The sequence below is a fragment of the Crassostrea angulata genome, chromosome 10 (genome assembly GCF_025612915.1).
Source record: "Crassostrea angulata isolate pt1a10 chromosome 10, ASM2561291v2, whole genome shotgun sequence".
NCBI lineage: Eukaryota > Metazoa > Mollusca > Bivalvia > Ostreida > Ostreidae > Magallana > Magallana angulata.
In genome coordinates, this window is record NC_069120.1 from 46,420,792 (window position 1) to 46,436,736 (window position 15,945).

A 15,945-nucleotide genomic window follows, 5' to 3' on the forward strand; every position below is an offset into this window, starting at 1 on the left:
AATTGATAGCATGTATAAGTAGCTAGTTGTGGGTTTTTTGTCACATAGGATAGGAAAGATGCAAGCGATTTTTTCAACAAGTACGTGTTCCTGAATACCGCGGGAGAAAGACAGTCGACATCACGTGTAAACATGTAATCCTACATATATGAAAAACTTAACTTATTCCATCAAAATACTTGATTATTTAATTCCTAAGTACAGCTGTAATTGAATATTAAGCCATCGTACCTTGCATAACAACATTTTGCCAATGCATACGTCTTTTCTTTATCAGCCACCTGTTGATCAGTGTTGATTAAATTCGTTGCGTGGTCAATGTATTTCCGGTGATCCGTTACATGCAGTTACACTCCTTTCTTAAAAGATCGATTGTGTCCGTTTCGATGAAGACGGCTTTTGGTATACACAGCTTAGAATCTATTAGAATAGAAGTCTAATCCTAATTCCGATGTCTTTGTTGATCATTTGTCCAATAAAATAAAAAAAACACCCTAAATGTGTGTACATCGGTGACTTATTTTGCCTATAAAATTCTCGATTAAAATTATCTTTGATTATTTTATGCGTATTAAATCTAATTAAAGTTTTTTTTGTATGGCATATAAAAAAAATTCAGATTGCCGGGCCCTTTCTTTAAAAAAAAAAACGATGAGTACAGAGAGATTAAAATCAGTATTTGTTTCCATTCAACCCCCCCCCCTTCCCTACCCTCTGAAAAAAATGGATTTACGGCCGGGTTCATTACAAATCTATCAACCTATCTTCCCTTCAAAATAGTAAACCCACATTCTCTCTCTCTCTCTCTCTCTCTCTCTCTCTCTCTCTCTCTCTCTCTCTCTCTCTCTCTCTCTCTCTCTCTGAAATATGATCTTAATTCTCAAGACATTTACGGATAGCTTATCACTTGGAACAATTCTCAAAAGACACGAATATCACTAGAAAAAATGAAATGTAAATGAATAGACGTTATGGCATTTATAAGGAATAATTAACTCATAAGAATATTTTTAAAGAAATCGATATTCTTTTTTCATTTAATTAATGAACATTAAAACACTGCTGCAATGTCATTCCCTTGTTCCAGCAGTCAAAATTTTTACTTGTGACAGTCCGATATATTAAAGAGCTTCTTAATAAGACTGTTATTCTTTAAAATCGGACTGTCTCAGGAATCAACAATGATATTCAATGGAGTGATTTAAGTACGATATATGCCTCAAACAATTATGTATCAAAAAATATCACAGTTCTTGGCCCTATAACGGGCCTCGAAACTGTTTTATATTATTTCATACAGAACTGCTTTCGGCATACTAGTATATCCATTACATATACACAGTCGCTAAAAGGTTTTATTTTTCACTTGAACAGTTCGTGAACGGTGAGCGCAAAGTGAGTGCACTCTAAACGAACGCAGTGAGTGCACAATGGGCCGAATTTGGATAGCGCTTATGAACGGTGAACTGTGAGCGAACGCATAGCGCAAACGCAAGCGCAAAGTGAACGTTGAACGATATATGTACTCTATGTGAACGCAAGATAAACGATTTATTCGGAGTGCCCCGGGAGGTATTGTTTCGTTGGTAATCAGGAAATAATAACAATAAACTACATTGTTTGTATTGTTATAAGCCTAAATATAATATTTCTGACTAAACAATAAGTGAACACAAAACGAATGCATTGAGCGCAAGGCGCAATCTTTGTGAACGCACGGTGGGCGTTTTGTGAACGATGAGCGGGAACGGAGCGGAGAGCGCAAGTGAACGCACGGTGAGCGCACATGAACGCACGTCGAGCCCACGGGAAAATGGGAAACAAAACATTTCAAAGGACTGAACCCTGGCATCTAACTGCTGTAAAGCACCAGGATTGGGTGAAAATATTGAAGCCTTGAAACAAGTAAAATAATCATGAAATTAATGTACACAGACTGTTACAGTAATGCATCAAAATTCGAGATTACATATATCTCTATTAAATTCAATTACCGTATCTCTGTCATATTTATATATTTAATTTTAATAATTTGTTATTACATTGGTAGAATTCAATGATTAATCCTCAGTTATACACTGCGCATCATCAGCATTACTTCAGGCAGTTTCAAATTGCTGCAGAAAAAAAACCTTTTAACACACCGACATATTTAAATGTACCGCTGTTATATTGACCTTCAGCACTGGTCCCTGTAATATTTTTTAAACTTTATTGTAAATAAGCTTTTCATGGTATTTTCATCAATAAATTTATTTTCATAAATTGATTATAATGTCTACATGATAATTTTATTTGTTTTTTGTTTATTTTATTAGATTCAAGTCATACGTAGTTTTATCATTTCGTGACGTTACTTAACAAAAATGACGTCTGTTCTACATTTTTCATCACAACAATGCCATATCATAAACTCCGTTTACAATAAAGTATGATAGATATCGAAAAAAGAAAAACAGTTATGAAAAGCTAAGATTCTACCCTATATTTTACCAAAATATGGTAATTTTTAATGATAGGGCAATTTTTGATGCTTTGTGGCTCTAGCTCTTTTGGTTCAGTTTCTATCCGATGTAATGAAGAATAATGACCCCCGTAGAATAACGACCGGGGGTCATTTTTCTACGTAGAAAAATGACCCCCGGTCATTATTCTACGCAGAAAAATGACCCCCCGGTCATTATTCTACGCAGAAAAATGACCCCATTGCCTGAAGAATAAGTGTCATTTACATAAAAATGAGCACATTCCACATGAAGAAAAGTGACCCCTGTAGAATAATGACCCCCTTGTAGATTAAAGTTTTTCAGTATATTTTTTTATTATTTGTGAAATAGTCTTTACACTATTGTAATTTTTACTGCTGAAGTTTACAGAAAGTAACAGAAATTATAATTCATATTCAAATAAACTTAAAGTGAAAGAAGGGTATATCTTAGAAAATAAAAATCCTTCCGTTATAACAAGATATTGACGTATTGCATCGGGGTATGGTTGTCATCTTAACAATGACATTTACATATATCTATGGTGTTCCGATAGGGCCACTTCGACCTTAGGGCGAAGATGCAAGGTTGCAAAGGCGATAGTGCGAAGGCGAAAGAGCAAAAGTGCGTAGATGCGACGACGAAGCGCGAAGATGTGATGCATAAAGTGCGAAGGTGCGAAGGCGAAGGAGCGATACTTCTAACACTCCTTCCCAACTTTGCACTCTGGCCTTCGCATCTTCGCACTTTCGCCTTCGCCTTTTTTGATTGCATTCAGCAAGTCTCGGTCGATTACATAGAATTTAATACGGGCACCGTACTCGCTAAGGTTTTCCGATTAATCCATGCTATTATTGGTACGCATGCGCTAGGCCATCGCGCTTACTATGAATGTTTATAAATATTTTAATGTGTACATGTAACATATATGTTTACCAGTGCTGGCTATGCCTAATCATTATCTACTCCACACAAAATTTAATGTCCGCCATAATGTGTACATATGCACTTCCAGAATCCTGTCACATACCAGCCGTCTCTTTACCGTGGACCAAACACAGTAACAATGTAATTTCATTATGCGACACTCCTTGCTCATGCATGGATCTAAAGGGGGATAGGGGTCCGCCCCCCCCCCCCCCCGGAAAATTCAATATTAATAATTTCACGCAGTAAAAGGGGAGAGGGAGTCCGGACCCCATCCCCCTGGATAATTTTATTTTATTAATTTTATAAAAATAAAATTTCCAAAATATGCCTCGGAACCCTTTAAACGATGGAGAGCTCCGCAATTATTAAACATAGGTAATAGGACATATAATAGGACATAGGACATATTACAAAGCTCACCGAGACGAGGCATCACCTTTATGAGGCATCGCCTTTATGAGACCACCTTTATCATATTATATGAAAACCATCCTTTATGATCTTGGATATTCATGGATTCTGTTATGAAACAATATCGTATATCATGATCATCTGTTAAAAATTGTATGTTAATCATATGTTCATATGTTAATCAATACAATAATATAAAATTAAAATTGCATCCTATCATAATTACAATATATATAATATAATACCATAAAATACCGTAAACTATTGTGAGATATGATATTGTAACGTATGATATGACATTGTATTGTGTTATACATTATTGTATTTGATCAAACAATACAATATCATAAAACATAATACAATATAGTATTATATGAAACAATATCAAACTGCAATAATACATCATAACATTGAAACATATGATATCATATTGTATAATTAAGCATTGAATCATTAGTGTTTGAAAGATGTGGTCTCATAACTGCAACGGTGTGTGCATACAACTTGTATAACGCGCGCTAGCGCGTTATGAAAATTTGTTTGCACTCATTGTTGCAGTTATGAGACCACATCTTTCAAAAAATAATGATTCAATGCTTATATTTACGTTTTTTAAACATGTATTTCCTTCCCGCAGATATGATTTTTTTTACAAAGGCTCTGTCTTATTCAACAAGTAATGCGAAATTAACAGAATGGCCACTGGAACAGCCACAATATGCTGACAAAAATAGTACGCAGCGTTTTAAATTCTAATAACACAATTTTATTTTTCTTTCTGTAATTAAATGAATTTACTCTTGGTATACTAAGAAATAAATCAATTGAATTCATTTAACTGTCAAAATATATTTACATCAATGATATATTCATCAGCTAAGTATAATATCAGGTCGTTATCCGGTTTGAAGTCGCGAGAAGAGTCAGTTCTTGTTCTTCGAGAAATACTGAAGAAATACTGAATGTATTCATACGCACCAGATTTGGTGATTAAGTCTTCTGTGTTGTGTGTAAATATCACTAATATTAACCAATGCAATTTAATAGAGGGAAAGAAAGTGAATGTAAACATTATAGTTTGATAATTGTATTGTATGATACTGTATCATATTTGATACATAATATGATATTGTATTGTATGATACACTATAATTTGATAAACATTGTATCATATCAAATGAAACAATATCATGGGATAAAGTAAAATATTAAATAATACAATCATACTGTACACATTGTATCATATGATACAATAATATATATTAAAATCTTATAAAATACAATTTCATGTGGTATGATAATATATCATATAAACCAATATCATATTATACAATATCGTATGATACGATATTTTATAATATTACAATATCATAGGGATCATGTTACATCATTTAAAAACAACTACATCTATCTATCAAGCAGGTTTGAGTGAGGTAGGAGATTTCTTTAGCATCCTTGATAATGGAGATCAGGCTCTGCAGCTGAAGCAACCTCTACGTTTCATTTATAATATAGTTAAATCAACTATGCAAGCTATCTATCTAGCTATAAAACATGTGACCTGTTCCAAAAAACTAAACCTCATCAAGAATCATAAACCTATGGCTCTGATTCAGCATTCAAGCCTGTCAGGTGCATCAGTATCATAAGAATATATCAATGCAAGATTGGTGAAGTTAGGACCAGTAATAAATAAGATATCGTCATCAGAGGGCACCTGTGTCAAAAACTGTAACCAGCTCTTAAAATCTTAACCTCCTCCAGCATCCGAAACCTGTGGCTCAGATTCAGCATTTAAGCCTGTCAGGTGTATCACTATAATAAGACGCACCAGTATATTATCATTAGAGGGCACCGCAACAAAAACCTTTAGCTCCTCCTGCATCCGAAACCTATAGCTCAGATTCAGCACTCAAGCCTGTCTGGTGTATCATTATCATAAGACACACCATCCATGCAAGTTTGGTGAAGTACGGACCAGCAGTAACTTAGATATTGTTATTTAAGGCACCTGCAACAAAAACTTTAACCTGCTCCAAAAACCTTAACTTCCTCCAGCATCTGAAAGTTAGGAAGTAAATTCAGTAGGTCCAGATGCATCCTCCATGTAACTTTGGTGAAGAGAGGACAAGTAATAGCTTAGATACAGGAGCTGCAACTAAAACTTTAACCAGCTCCGGACGCCGACGCCGGGGGTATAGCATATGCTCCCATTGACTTCGTCTCGGTGAGCTAAAAGGCGAAAGCGCGAAGATTCGAAGGCGAGAGTGCGAAGTTGCAAAGGCGAAGAAGCGGTAGTAGTATCACTTCTTCGCCTTCGCAACTTAGCACTTTCGTCTTCGCGCTTCGCCGTCGCATCTTCTATATGCTTCATATTGTTCATGAATATTATACTTGCATTGATGATTTCCGCAACACAAACTGCTGGGTATACAAGTGCATCACTCAGAATTAATGATGAAGCCAAAATTATGAAAAGTTTACTCCACTGTTAGGCATTATAACCAAGCTGAAGTTACAGCCATTACGCCAGTAGAGGTTAACGGCTAATAAGGAAAATCGTCAAAGTACTGAGAGTACTTGTACAGAAAATATATTTTACTTTATCCTCGGCATACTTTAGTAAGTTTAGTTAATATCAAGATGATTAATGCATCAATAGTTTGTATGAGCATTAGTAACGTTGGATACAATAAAGATCGTGTGATCAAAATCAAGCGGGATATAAACCCCTAACATGGGTCCTAACCTCTTATCAACGCTTTTAGAAACAATCTTTTCTTATTATAATCGATCAGTGTTTATTATCTATTAAGATTTATTATAATCAGGTACTCTTAACAGATTTGCTCTAAAAGAATAAAGTCTATCCATGATCACAAATACAACATTACAACAAATGATGTTCATGTATTACGTAGAAGAAAACAAAACTAACGCAGACTGCTTTAAAAAAAAAAACTTTCCCCAAGAAATGTAAATAAGAAGTATTCATATTTCTACGTTACCTGCCCCCATAGTCTTTTTCCATAAAGATACACACATGTATCATTCTTCTATTGACAATTCATTCACCAATGAAATGAATATTGCTTATATTATTACAACAATTATTCTTTCATAATTATTGTTCGTTAATTATCACACAATATCCTCATTGTGTATGAATTTTTCTTTATATGCGTCATTTCCCGCCGTTTGTCGACAAGAGAAGTAACGTAACTGTTAACAATCAATTTGTGACAATGTAAGAGTGTTTACGTGTGTTTGCTACGGATAGGAAAAACTAAATACAGCAATTTATTTACAAGATCGGTGTTTATAACTTCAAAATCAGTTGAACAGAGTGAAAAATAAAGTAACTTCAAAGTCATATCTTGGATACGGAGTAACCAATTTCTATTCATGTTTACGGGGGGGGGGGGGGTCATTTTTTTATGGGGGTCATTTTTCTTCATGTTTCACATGAAGAAAAATAACCCCTTGGTCTTTTTTCTTCAGAAAAATCCAATTATTCTTCAGCTAGGGGGGTCATTATTCTACGTAGAAAAATGACCCCCGGTCATTATTCTATGGGGGTCATTATACTTCATTACACCGGCTATATTTTGGTTAAAAATAACATGTAACATTCTTTTATTCATTTAGAAATGTAAATGTAAGTTGACTGTTCACAAAGTAAAATTATCAAAGAAGACATCGGACCCCCCCCCCTCAAACTCCGGGCAAACCACTTGCGTTGGAAGCAAATTGAAAGTGGGGGGGGGGGGGGGCTAGACTAATCCTCAGAAATATTGGGGGAAAAAAATCTTATCTACCAAAATTTTTTTCCCCGAATCATGAAATTCCTAATCCGTGGAGGGGGGGGGGGGGGTATACCTATGGCTCCAACTTCTCAATCTTTCAAGGTAAATTTAGGAACAATTATCTTTCCTGCGAAAAAAGTGTGTGGGGGGGGGGGGGGGTCTGAACCTTCTATCATGCTATGTCCATAATGGTTAGATCTAACTTTTCACAAAAAGAGGCTAAGCCCCCCCCCCCCCCCCCCCCAGCCCCCCAGTTCCGACGCCTATGCAAACATAATAATGATCACTCGTCGGACACCTTTGAAGTGTGATATTGGTGGGTACGTGAATGATGTTTTTAGCAGAGACATAAATAACATCTGAATGTTATTTATAAATAACATAATGTTATTTATGTCTTTGCTTTTAGGAACTATAAAGGCGAACGGCGAGAATGCGAATGAATTCTAATTAAGGCGAATGAACTTACATACGGTGGAAATAGCCGGGGTCGTATCTTAGACAACGGAAAGGAATACTTAGAAAAACTAAAAGCACTTAATAGATAAAAGGTCGTTGTTTGAAATGCGTGCACGAGTTAGTGACCTTTATTTTTTAATTAACCAGCAAGTCTGCGGTAATTTGCTAAGTATTCCCCCAATAATTACAATAAATGCACTGATTTTTTATGATCCTTCTTACATGTCATATGTACATTACTACATTATTCAGTACGTCTTTAAAATTGTTCATAATATAGTACAACATAAAATGGATAATTTTCAGAAATTATGCCTTTTTATACACGTATTAAGTCAAGATATTAGTTTATTTTTATTTAAATTGTTCATTGAAAATATTTATGTCAAATGTTTACCTATAGCCGTCACTATTTTCCATTAAATGATAATATTTACTGATTTGAAAATTTTAAACCATTAATTTTTACCTTTTTTCTGTACAATGTACGTAAATTAATCATAGCAAAATGTAAAGTTTACTCAAATATCTCCTTAAAAATTTGTATAGGATAGAAGCTTATTTTGATTTATTCTCGGGATAAGAGGATGTAGGTAGTCGGAAAAATAAGGATCGATCGAGAAGGTAAAAAAATATTGTCTTAATTTTTTCTACGGTACCACATAAAACTCTACATACATGTATTTCAAATGTCCGCTGAGAAAAAGAACAATGAATTATAAAATCGTTCTAATGATTGAGCCATCCCTTCTGCGGACCCAGAGATCGACCGCGTGTGCATGTGAAAGCATATTCCGATATGAAGTATGTATACATACTTGAAATCACATACATCAGCATTGTATGTCACAACGGCTTCGTTACATGCAACGATGTTTAGTACAGGAATTTATAAAATGTATTGTGTACAATAGTGAAATGCTTTATGCGATTATTTTTACCGACTTTTTAAATCGAATCGGCTTATATATAGTGAAGAATTGATTTTAGAGTGCCCTGTAGTGTTCGGTAGCTGTGCGGGATTTCTATCTCGTGCTATCGACAGCATGAGGACACGGGACAGGTGCTTGTTTACCTTACACATCGCTGCCGTGTTGATTTTCTCTGCGTACTCGTTAGACATCTGTGTCACAGATAATTCCGGCGTACGCTGCGGTGATGGGAATCACGTACGCCTCACCCGAATTCAGGGCAACGAGGTAGGTGCACTTTCAACGTATGTGCTTTAACATATGTTTACATCTTGAAGTGACATGAATAACTATACTGGACTTATTGGTAATTTGATAGAAAACTGTACAATGACAGATAAGTAGCTGTCGATTCCCAGCGTATACCGTAATACCGTAATGTATGCATATAGAGCTAGAGTGACATGATCATTGAAGTGCCTTAAACTGGACATCTACTACATGTATATAGGCTAATCCTCATAAGCTTTGATATATATTTAAACTACTCGTAGTTTTAAACGTGTAAAGAACAAGATTCTAGATTAGAAGTATATCGCAGACAAATTAAGTTTATTGGATAATTATGATTCAGAGCTCTTAATAATTTATAAATCAGGGTAGTTCATGTAAAAATTATAAAATATCGTGGGATGTTATGATCTGATTGATTAACTAAGCAACGAAATACTGCTACATATATCACAACTATTCGTGGATAATACTAGGGGGAGTTGTCCATGTAAATATGATGAACTTCTCGCCAGATTGGTTCCTCTTATCACCAAACAAGACACAAATTATCGAACGCTCTTTTATAATTTATAAACCAGGGTATTTCAAGTAAAAATTATAGAATATCGTGGGATGTAATTGACTAAATACTGCTCTCTCTCTCTCTCTCTCTCTCTCTCTCTCTCTCTCTCTCTCTCTCTCAACTATTCGTGGATAATACTAGGGAGAGTTGTCCATGTGAATATACCCTTAAGCTTATCAGAATCCACATGCAAGCAATTTCCTCTATTCATCCCTAGGACACAGAAAGCGTTGACACAAGACCTTAAACACTTGATTTTAAAATATTTATAAAGATTTGAAATACATTGGGCTGATTTGTTATTATTGAAGGACGGCATTCATATTGAGATGACACTGTGAACCCAGACCAATATCGATAAAAGATTGTTTTGAGTTTTACCTTCAAATCTCCATCTAGCTTTTAATATTCATGATAATTAAGAAAAATTTTATGGTTTCTTCGCCTGTTAGTAAAATTTTATTTTATATACAATCATGTTCATGTACCATACCATTATTTCAATATTGCTATATTTATATGTAATAACCTATGCCATAAGATGTATGTCTTGTGCAAATAAAGAATATATAGTGTAAATCACAAACACGCTTTGATATAATTGCAACTGCTTATATCTTTATCAAGGTGGGGCATGTTCAAAAAATTGATACCAACGACACCCAAGGAAGCGTTACATTGACAACGCTCAACACAAAGCCACTTGTGATTGGTTCGTTCATTGGAATCTTAAATACTAGTAATACTCTGAGAAAAGATTACTTCAAATTAACGCACCGACACTTATGTATAAAATGTGACAATATGCATTGAAACCACAATGTGTCAAATATAGATTATTTAAAACTGTATCTTGAAATTACAGAAGCAGAAAGCTTTCTATCCCCAGAGGAATGTGACTACTTCGTACAAATGGCGAAAGATGAGGGTCTGAAGGAGAGCGAGACTGTGCTCAATCAACCGGAGAACCAGCGCTTCGTGCTCAGAGACCATGACGGAAACAAGAAGCTGAGCGTGCGTGAGGTACTGACGTCATCAATCGCTTACCTTACATACACAGAGTCTAACTGATGCTAACGATCGCTAATACCTTACATAAACAAAGTCTGTCATGCTGATTGTTTCTAAAGTGCGAGCTATTTGATGAAACCGGAAAAAAGCCGAGATTATTGGAGCCCATCGGAACACCGTTTAGCATTTTAAAAGATATATCGGCATTACCCATCGGGAAACATTCGATCGACTGCTTTAGCTTTCTGAGCATCATTAAAATTTATCCCTTTTCGAAGAATATATATATATTCCTATGATTTCTTATTTTTAGATGAGACATACCATTCAGGGAAGCTTTGATGTTTTCTTGGAGGATGAAGATATATTAAAATTGCAAGTATAGATATCGACGCATTTGTAGAAAAAAATCAAAAGTATTTGGAGGAAAATTTTATTAGAACATTTAATTGTTGTAATCATTTAATTTAGTTACTAAAATGTTCAATGTAAAACGGTAACTATAAAATTCACGGTCGTTTATAAATGCATTATACTTTTTAAAACCAACATTTATTACTTTTTGTTTTCTAAAATATAGGTACAAAGAAACTGGGTGGGACAAAAACGGAGACGGTTAGTAAATTGAAAGTAATTTTGAAGAATAATATGACGAGTTATCAAAGATGTAATTGATGCATGCTTTATTTCAAATTCCTGAAAAATATTAAGTTCTGATAAAATATACCTCATATCACACTGCAATATTTGTAAAAGAGAGTTGAATAGTCTCGATGGGATGTAAAATTTGTAATATATACAGAATCTCTCTTACAGAGTTGATAACGAATGGTGAACTGAAGTCTTTTACCCCGATGATGTTACAAGCCGAGATACAGAAAATAGTGAAGGCCAACCCAGAGAAACATTCCCGGATGAGTAAACAGGTGTGGCTCTACCCAGACCGGTCCAAGGACAAGGTGTTTGCCGAGGTCCAAAAACGGTGAGCGACTGACACGTCTCGAGTGCTGTTCTGTGTATTTCTCTTGAATCCAACGTTTTATTTGTTTCCTAATATATATGTTGACCATATATTTCTTATGATGTTATTTTCAAAATTTTCAGTGTTGCAAAAGTAGTTGGACTTCCATTAGAGTTAATCAAACTCAGTGACTTTCAGGTAAGAAATACAGATAAACCTAAACGCTAAAATTGTGCTATTTCATTCTGTCAGTTTGATGGTTCATTTTTTATGGCTTACGGCCATCTAGTTGCCGGATAATCTTTACGGCAAAGAGTTCAGTTATCTGAACATGCGCGACAAAAAATAGTTCTATTCGAATGTTGCAAAGTTAACTGTTTGTTGTTCATAATAAATATCTTTAAGCAAGATTATACTTTCCATATGTTATTATCACTTATTTTATTGTAACCAATATTGACTTTATTTAAATAAACTCGAAATCTAACGCGAATGAATATTAACTGCAGTGTTTTCCTTAAGCCGTTTTTGCATAGAAGTATAGGCCCCCGCCATGCATCACACAGTGTCACCATGCTTTCCGCTATGCATACTTACATGTATTATAAGCAAACAATCTTTTCCCAGTTATTTCAGATCCTAACAGTGATAAGTAAATGTAAAGTTGTCGTTATTTCGTTCAATCTTCATAAAAACGTTTGCACCCGCAGAGAGCGTCGCTAACTTCGATCGACATCGATCTCGGCAAGGGGGAAAGTGTTTAACGGTTAAAGAACTGAACTTATGATTGAGGTATATTGAAACTGGGAGTATAAATCGGTAATAAATGCATAAATAGAGGGGCAATTACTACTTGTTTTAATATAATGTGCCTTCTTCGACACCTCCGCCATTATCGAATGTTGGGGATTTTCCAAGATCTAAAAATAGCACAATGTTCCCTCAATGGTGTTACCTTGGTTGTGCTATGATTGAAGTGTTTATTTGTCGTAAAAATATTGGAAACTTGAGACCAAATGTACTCAAATAAGAAAACAATATACAGTTAAGCTTGATTGCAAGTCATATACGGAAGCGATGTCACATTACTATAACATAGAGACATCGTATAGTGTATGCCTCTGAAAATGACTGTGTATACATGTCATGTGAAGAGAGACTGACTGCAAATTTTAGTTTTAGTGCAGTAATTAATTTTAATTAAATTTGGTGTCAAAACAAGTTTGCTGTAATTGCATAGTTCTGCCTGTTTCTCCCCCCCCCCTCCAAAGAGTTTATCTCTGTACAAAGGGAAAAAAAATAAAACAGAAGGTGTTAGAACTGCCTTGTGAATCTATATTTCTTATAAAAGCTTGTGAAGGTCAGCCTCTTAAAAAAGTAGAGAAAAATCTAGAAAAATATGAACAATTATACATTTATGAAATACAAATAAAATGGAATAATACTTGTTGGTGTAGACTTCATGAGAATTCATTAATTATAGTATATAACATGCAGTACATTTCATCATTTGGTTATATTATTTTTACGCGCAGTGATTTCGCGCTGGCTGTGGCGCTGTTACGTTGCACCGTGCACCAACTCTCGCGCAAGTTCATGGTGCGTAGGAATACAAGGTATACTGATATTTGAGAGCATGTTGGTTTTAAGTGTTTTTGTGTCCTATATAAAGTTGAATGAATTTACAGTTAATGTACTTCAGTCGTTGGATAAAAGAAAGAAACAAATTGTCTCAAAGTGGAGTTTGAGTCTGACATCATCATTATTATTCTAAGCAGTCTATGATTTTCCTAAAAGCAATGGTGGTTTCAACCAATTGATAAAAGAGGCATCTAGATTTCAATCCTGTCTGTTTCGGTCACTAAGGTTCGACCAATCAACAAATGGGGCATGTTGATATCGGTCCTGTTAGTTTCTATAGATCTATGAATTACATGTAGCTAGTTACTTTCTATAGAGCTATAAATAAACTAAAGTTTCCGTAAGAAATAGAGGGAATCATACTCGATCCACGTAAATATAGTCATATCAAACCCGTAAGCCATTATGGCCCTTCAGGCCTTTGATTTTGGTTTAATTTTTGTGATATATTAATATCAATCATGTATAACATGCCATTTTGCAAATTGATCAAGAATTCCGTTATTGGCCGTGCATGCGATGAAAAATACATAATTTTTGGCCTCACTTCATAGGTTGTGTCTTACGGCATAAAGGGTCATTATAATGCACACTGGGATTCAGCGCGTGTGGAACCAAAAGTACCTTGCTGCACTAGAGAGCGCACCAAGCAATGTCGGATATGTAGGTATGATAAATTACATGTATTTCATTTTGTGAATTGTGAACTAGTAATACAGAAATATTGAATCGATAAACGGCTTTTCCCCCCTCATTTTTATAGTTGTTTTATGTGAGTAGCGTACAAACCTTCAGCATCTTTTGTCTTTTTTTAAGGTACATGACCATTTTATTTTACCTGAATGACGTAGAGGAGGGAGGCGAGACAGCATTTCCGGTGGCAAATAACAGCACTCTGGATTACCAGGTCCACTAGTTAAAAAATACCAGTGATTTCTTAAGAATTTGTAAAGTCAGTGAAAATCAAAAGTAGATTATCCAGGTAACGAGTTTACAAAGAACAGTTACTGTAAATCTGTTCTAAAGTACATGCTATACTCTGTCCCGAGACAGTTTTGCTTCCATCACCTTTTGATTGATATTTCGATAATCATAAGTACCTTTGTGCTCAAACTATGTTTATCCACTAATATGAAAAATGTCCAGATTACCTGTTTTGAAACGCCCCCTCTACCGCATCGGGTTTCAATACACATCCAAAAATAGAAAGTCTATGGGGATTTTGCATTGCATCAGCCATTAATAAGCCCGGATGATAACGTTAAAAAATTGCGCGAGGTATACCGAGTACTTCCAAATGGAGAAAAGATGTAAACATTTGCCATTATAAATCTCCGTAAGAAATTTGTTTTCGTTCCTGTGAACTTTCATGAGTGAAAAATGATCATTGTTCAATGAAGTTATTTTGGATATATTCCCTTTTATCGATTTCAACTGTATTTCTTTCACAGGTATGAGTATTTTGAGTAAAAATCAACAAAAAGTGATGGAAGCAATAACTTGGGACAGACTACATGTATATAGTGTATAGTACCTATTCACTATCTGCACATATTTGGTACAGAATGTCGCATTGCTGGATTTTTCCATAATTACTCGTACATTGTATCCATAGACAAGTTTACATTGAATCACAAATCATCATGTTCTCTGCATCAATTCCAACGTCAACTGTACAGTGTTTTGACATCTATGTGTGATATTTTGTTGCAGACGATGATGGAGAAAGATTTGGTAGACCTCTACCGGAAGTGTGAGGAATCCCCGCTAAAGGTGTCCCCGGCAAAGGGGAAAGCCGTCATCTGGTACAATCATTTTGTAGACGACGCCAATGGTTGGCTAGGGCCGCTAGATGAGTTTACGTTCCACGGAGGTTGTCCCGTCAAAAACGGGGTCAAGTGGATAGCCAATTTCTGGGTCAAAACAACGGACCATAAAATTAAAGACTTGAAGAAAATGCAAAAGTTTTACAAAGCATCAACAGAAAAACAGCCAAAGATGTCGAAAGAGGAGCTATAAAAAGGACAGCACCTACTGTTATTTGCTCAAAATCTCATTCCTTTACTACATACGTTTGTATAAATGGTTTATTTCCTTAATTTATTTTTTCATAATGTTGTCATGCTGTAAATTATATATTTACCGGGTGGCAGTTGATACATACTTTAATTACTCCTTATGTTGTACATTTTGTATTTACTGCCACCAGGCAAATTTTTTCAAAATTTACAACATGACTATTTCGTGCATCATCAATTTGTATTTTTCATTAATGGGGAAAAGGTGAACGAAACATGCAATAAACAGGAATTTTTAATTAATTCAGCATTTTGAGTTATTTTTTCTGGGATAGTTACAAACTGAAGGACGTGAGAAAATGACTGATATGTTTAAGCACTTAGCAATTGGCGAAGTGCATTATTTTATTTGACTGGTTTGGCTTTGAACCACAGACGCCTGACGATAAGAATAG

At 35.1% G+C, this 15,945-nt stretch overlaps 1 protein-coding gene across 1 annotated transcript; it reads left to right on the plus strand.

Annotated features, from left to right (window-relative positions):
- Window positions 1-8,915: 8,915 nt before the first annotated feature.
- On the plus strand, window positions 8,916-15,787 carry LOC128165400 (transmembrane prolyl 4-hydroxylase-like). The gene is made up of 10 exons (XM_052829908.1): window positions 8,916-9,291; window positions 10,487-10,571; window positions 10,725-10,882; window positions 11,184-11,245; window positions 11,451-11,485; window positions 11,687-11,852; window positions 11,975-12,029; window positions 14,027-14,139; window positions 14,289-14,379; window positions 15,186-15,787. Exons 1-10 carry the CDS (start codon window positions 9,139-9,141, stop codon window positions 15,489-15,491), a joined length of 1,224 nt encoding a protein of 407 aa, XP_052685868.1. The 5' UTR covers window positions 8,916-9,138; the 3' UTR covers window positions 15,492-15,787.
- The last annotated feature ends 158 nt before the right edge of the window (window positions 15,788-15,945 follow it).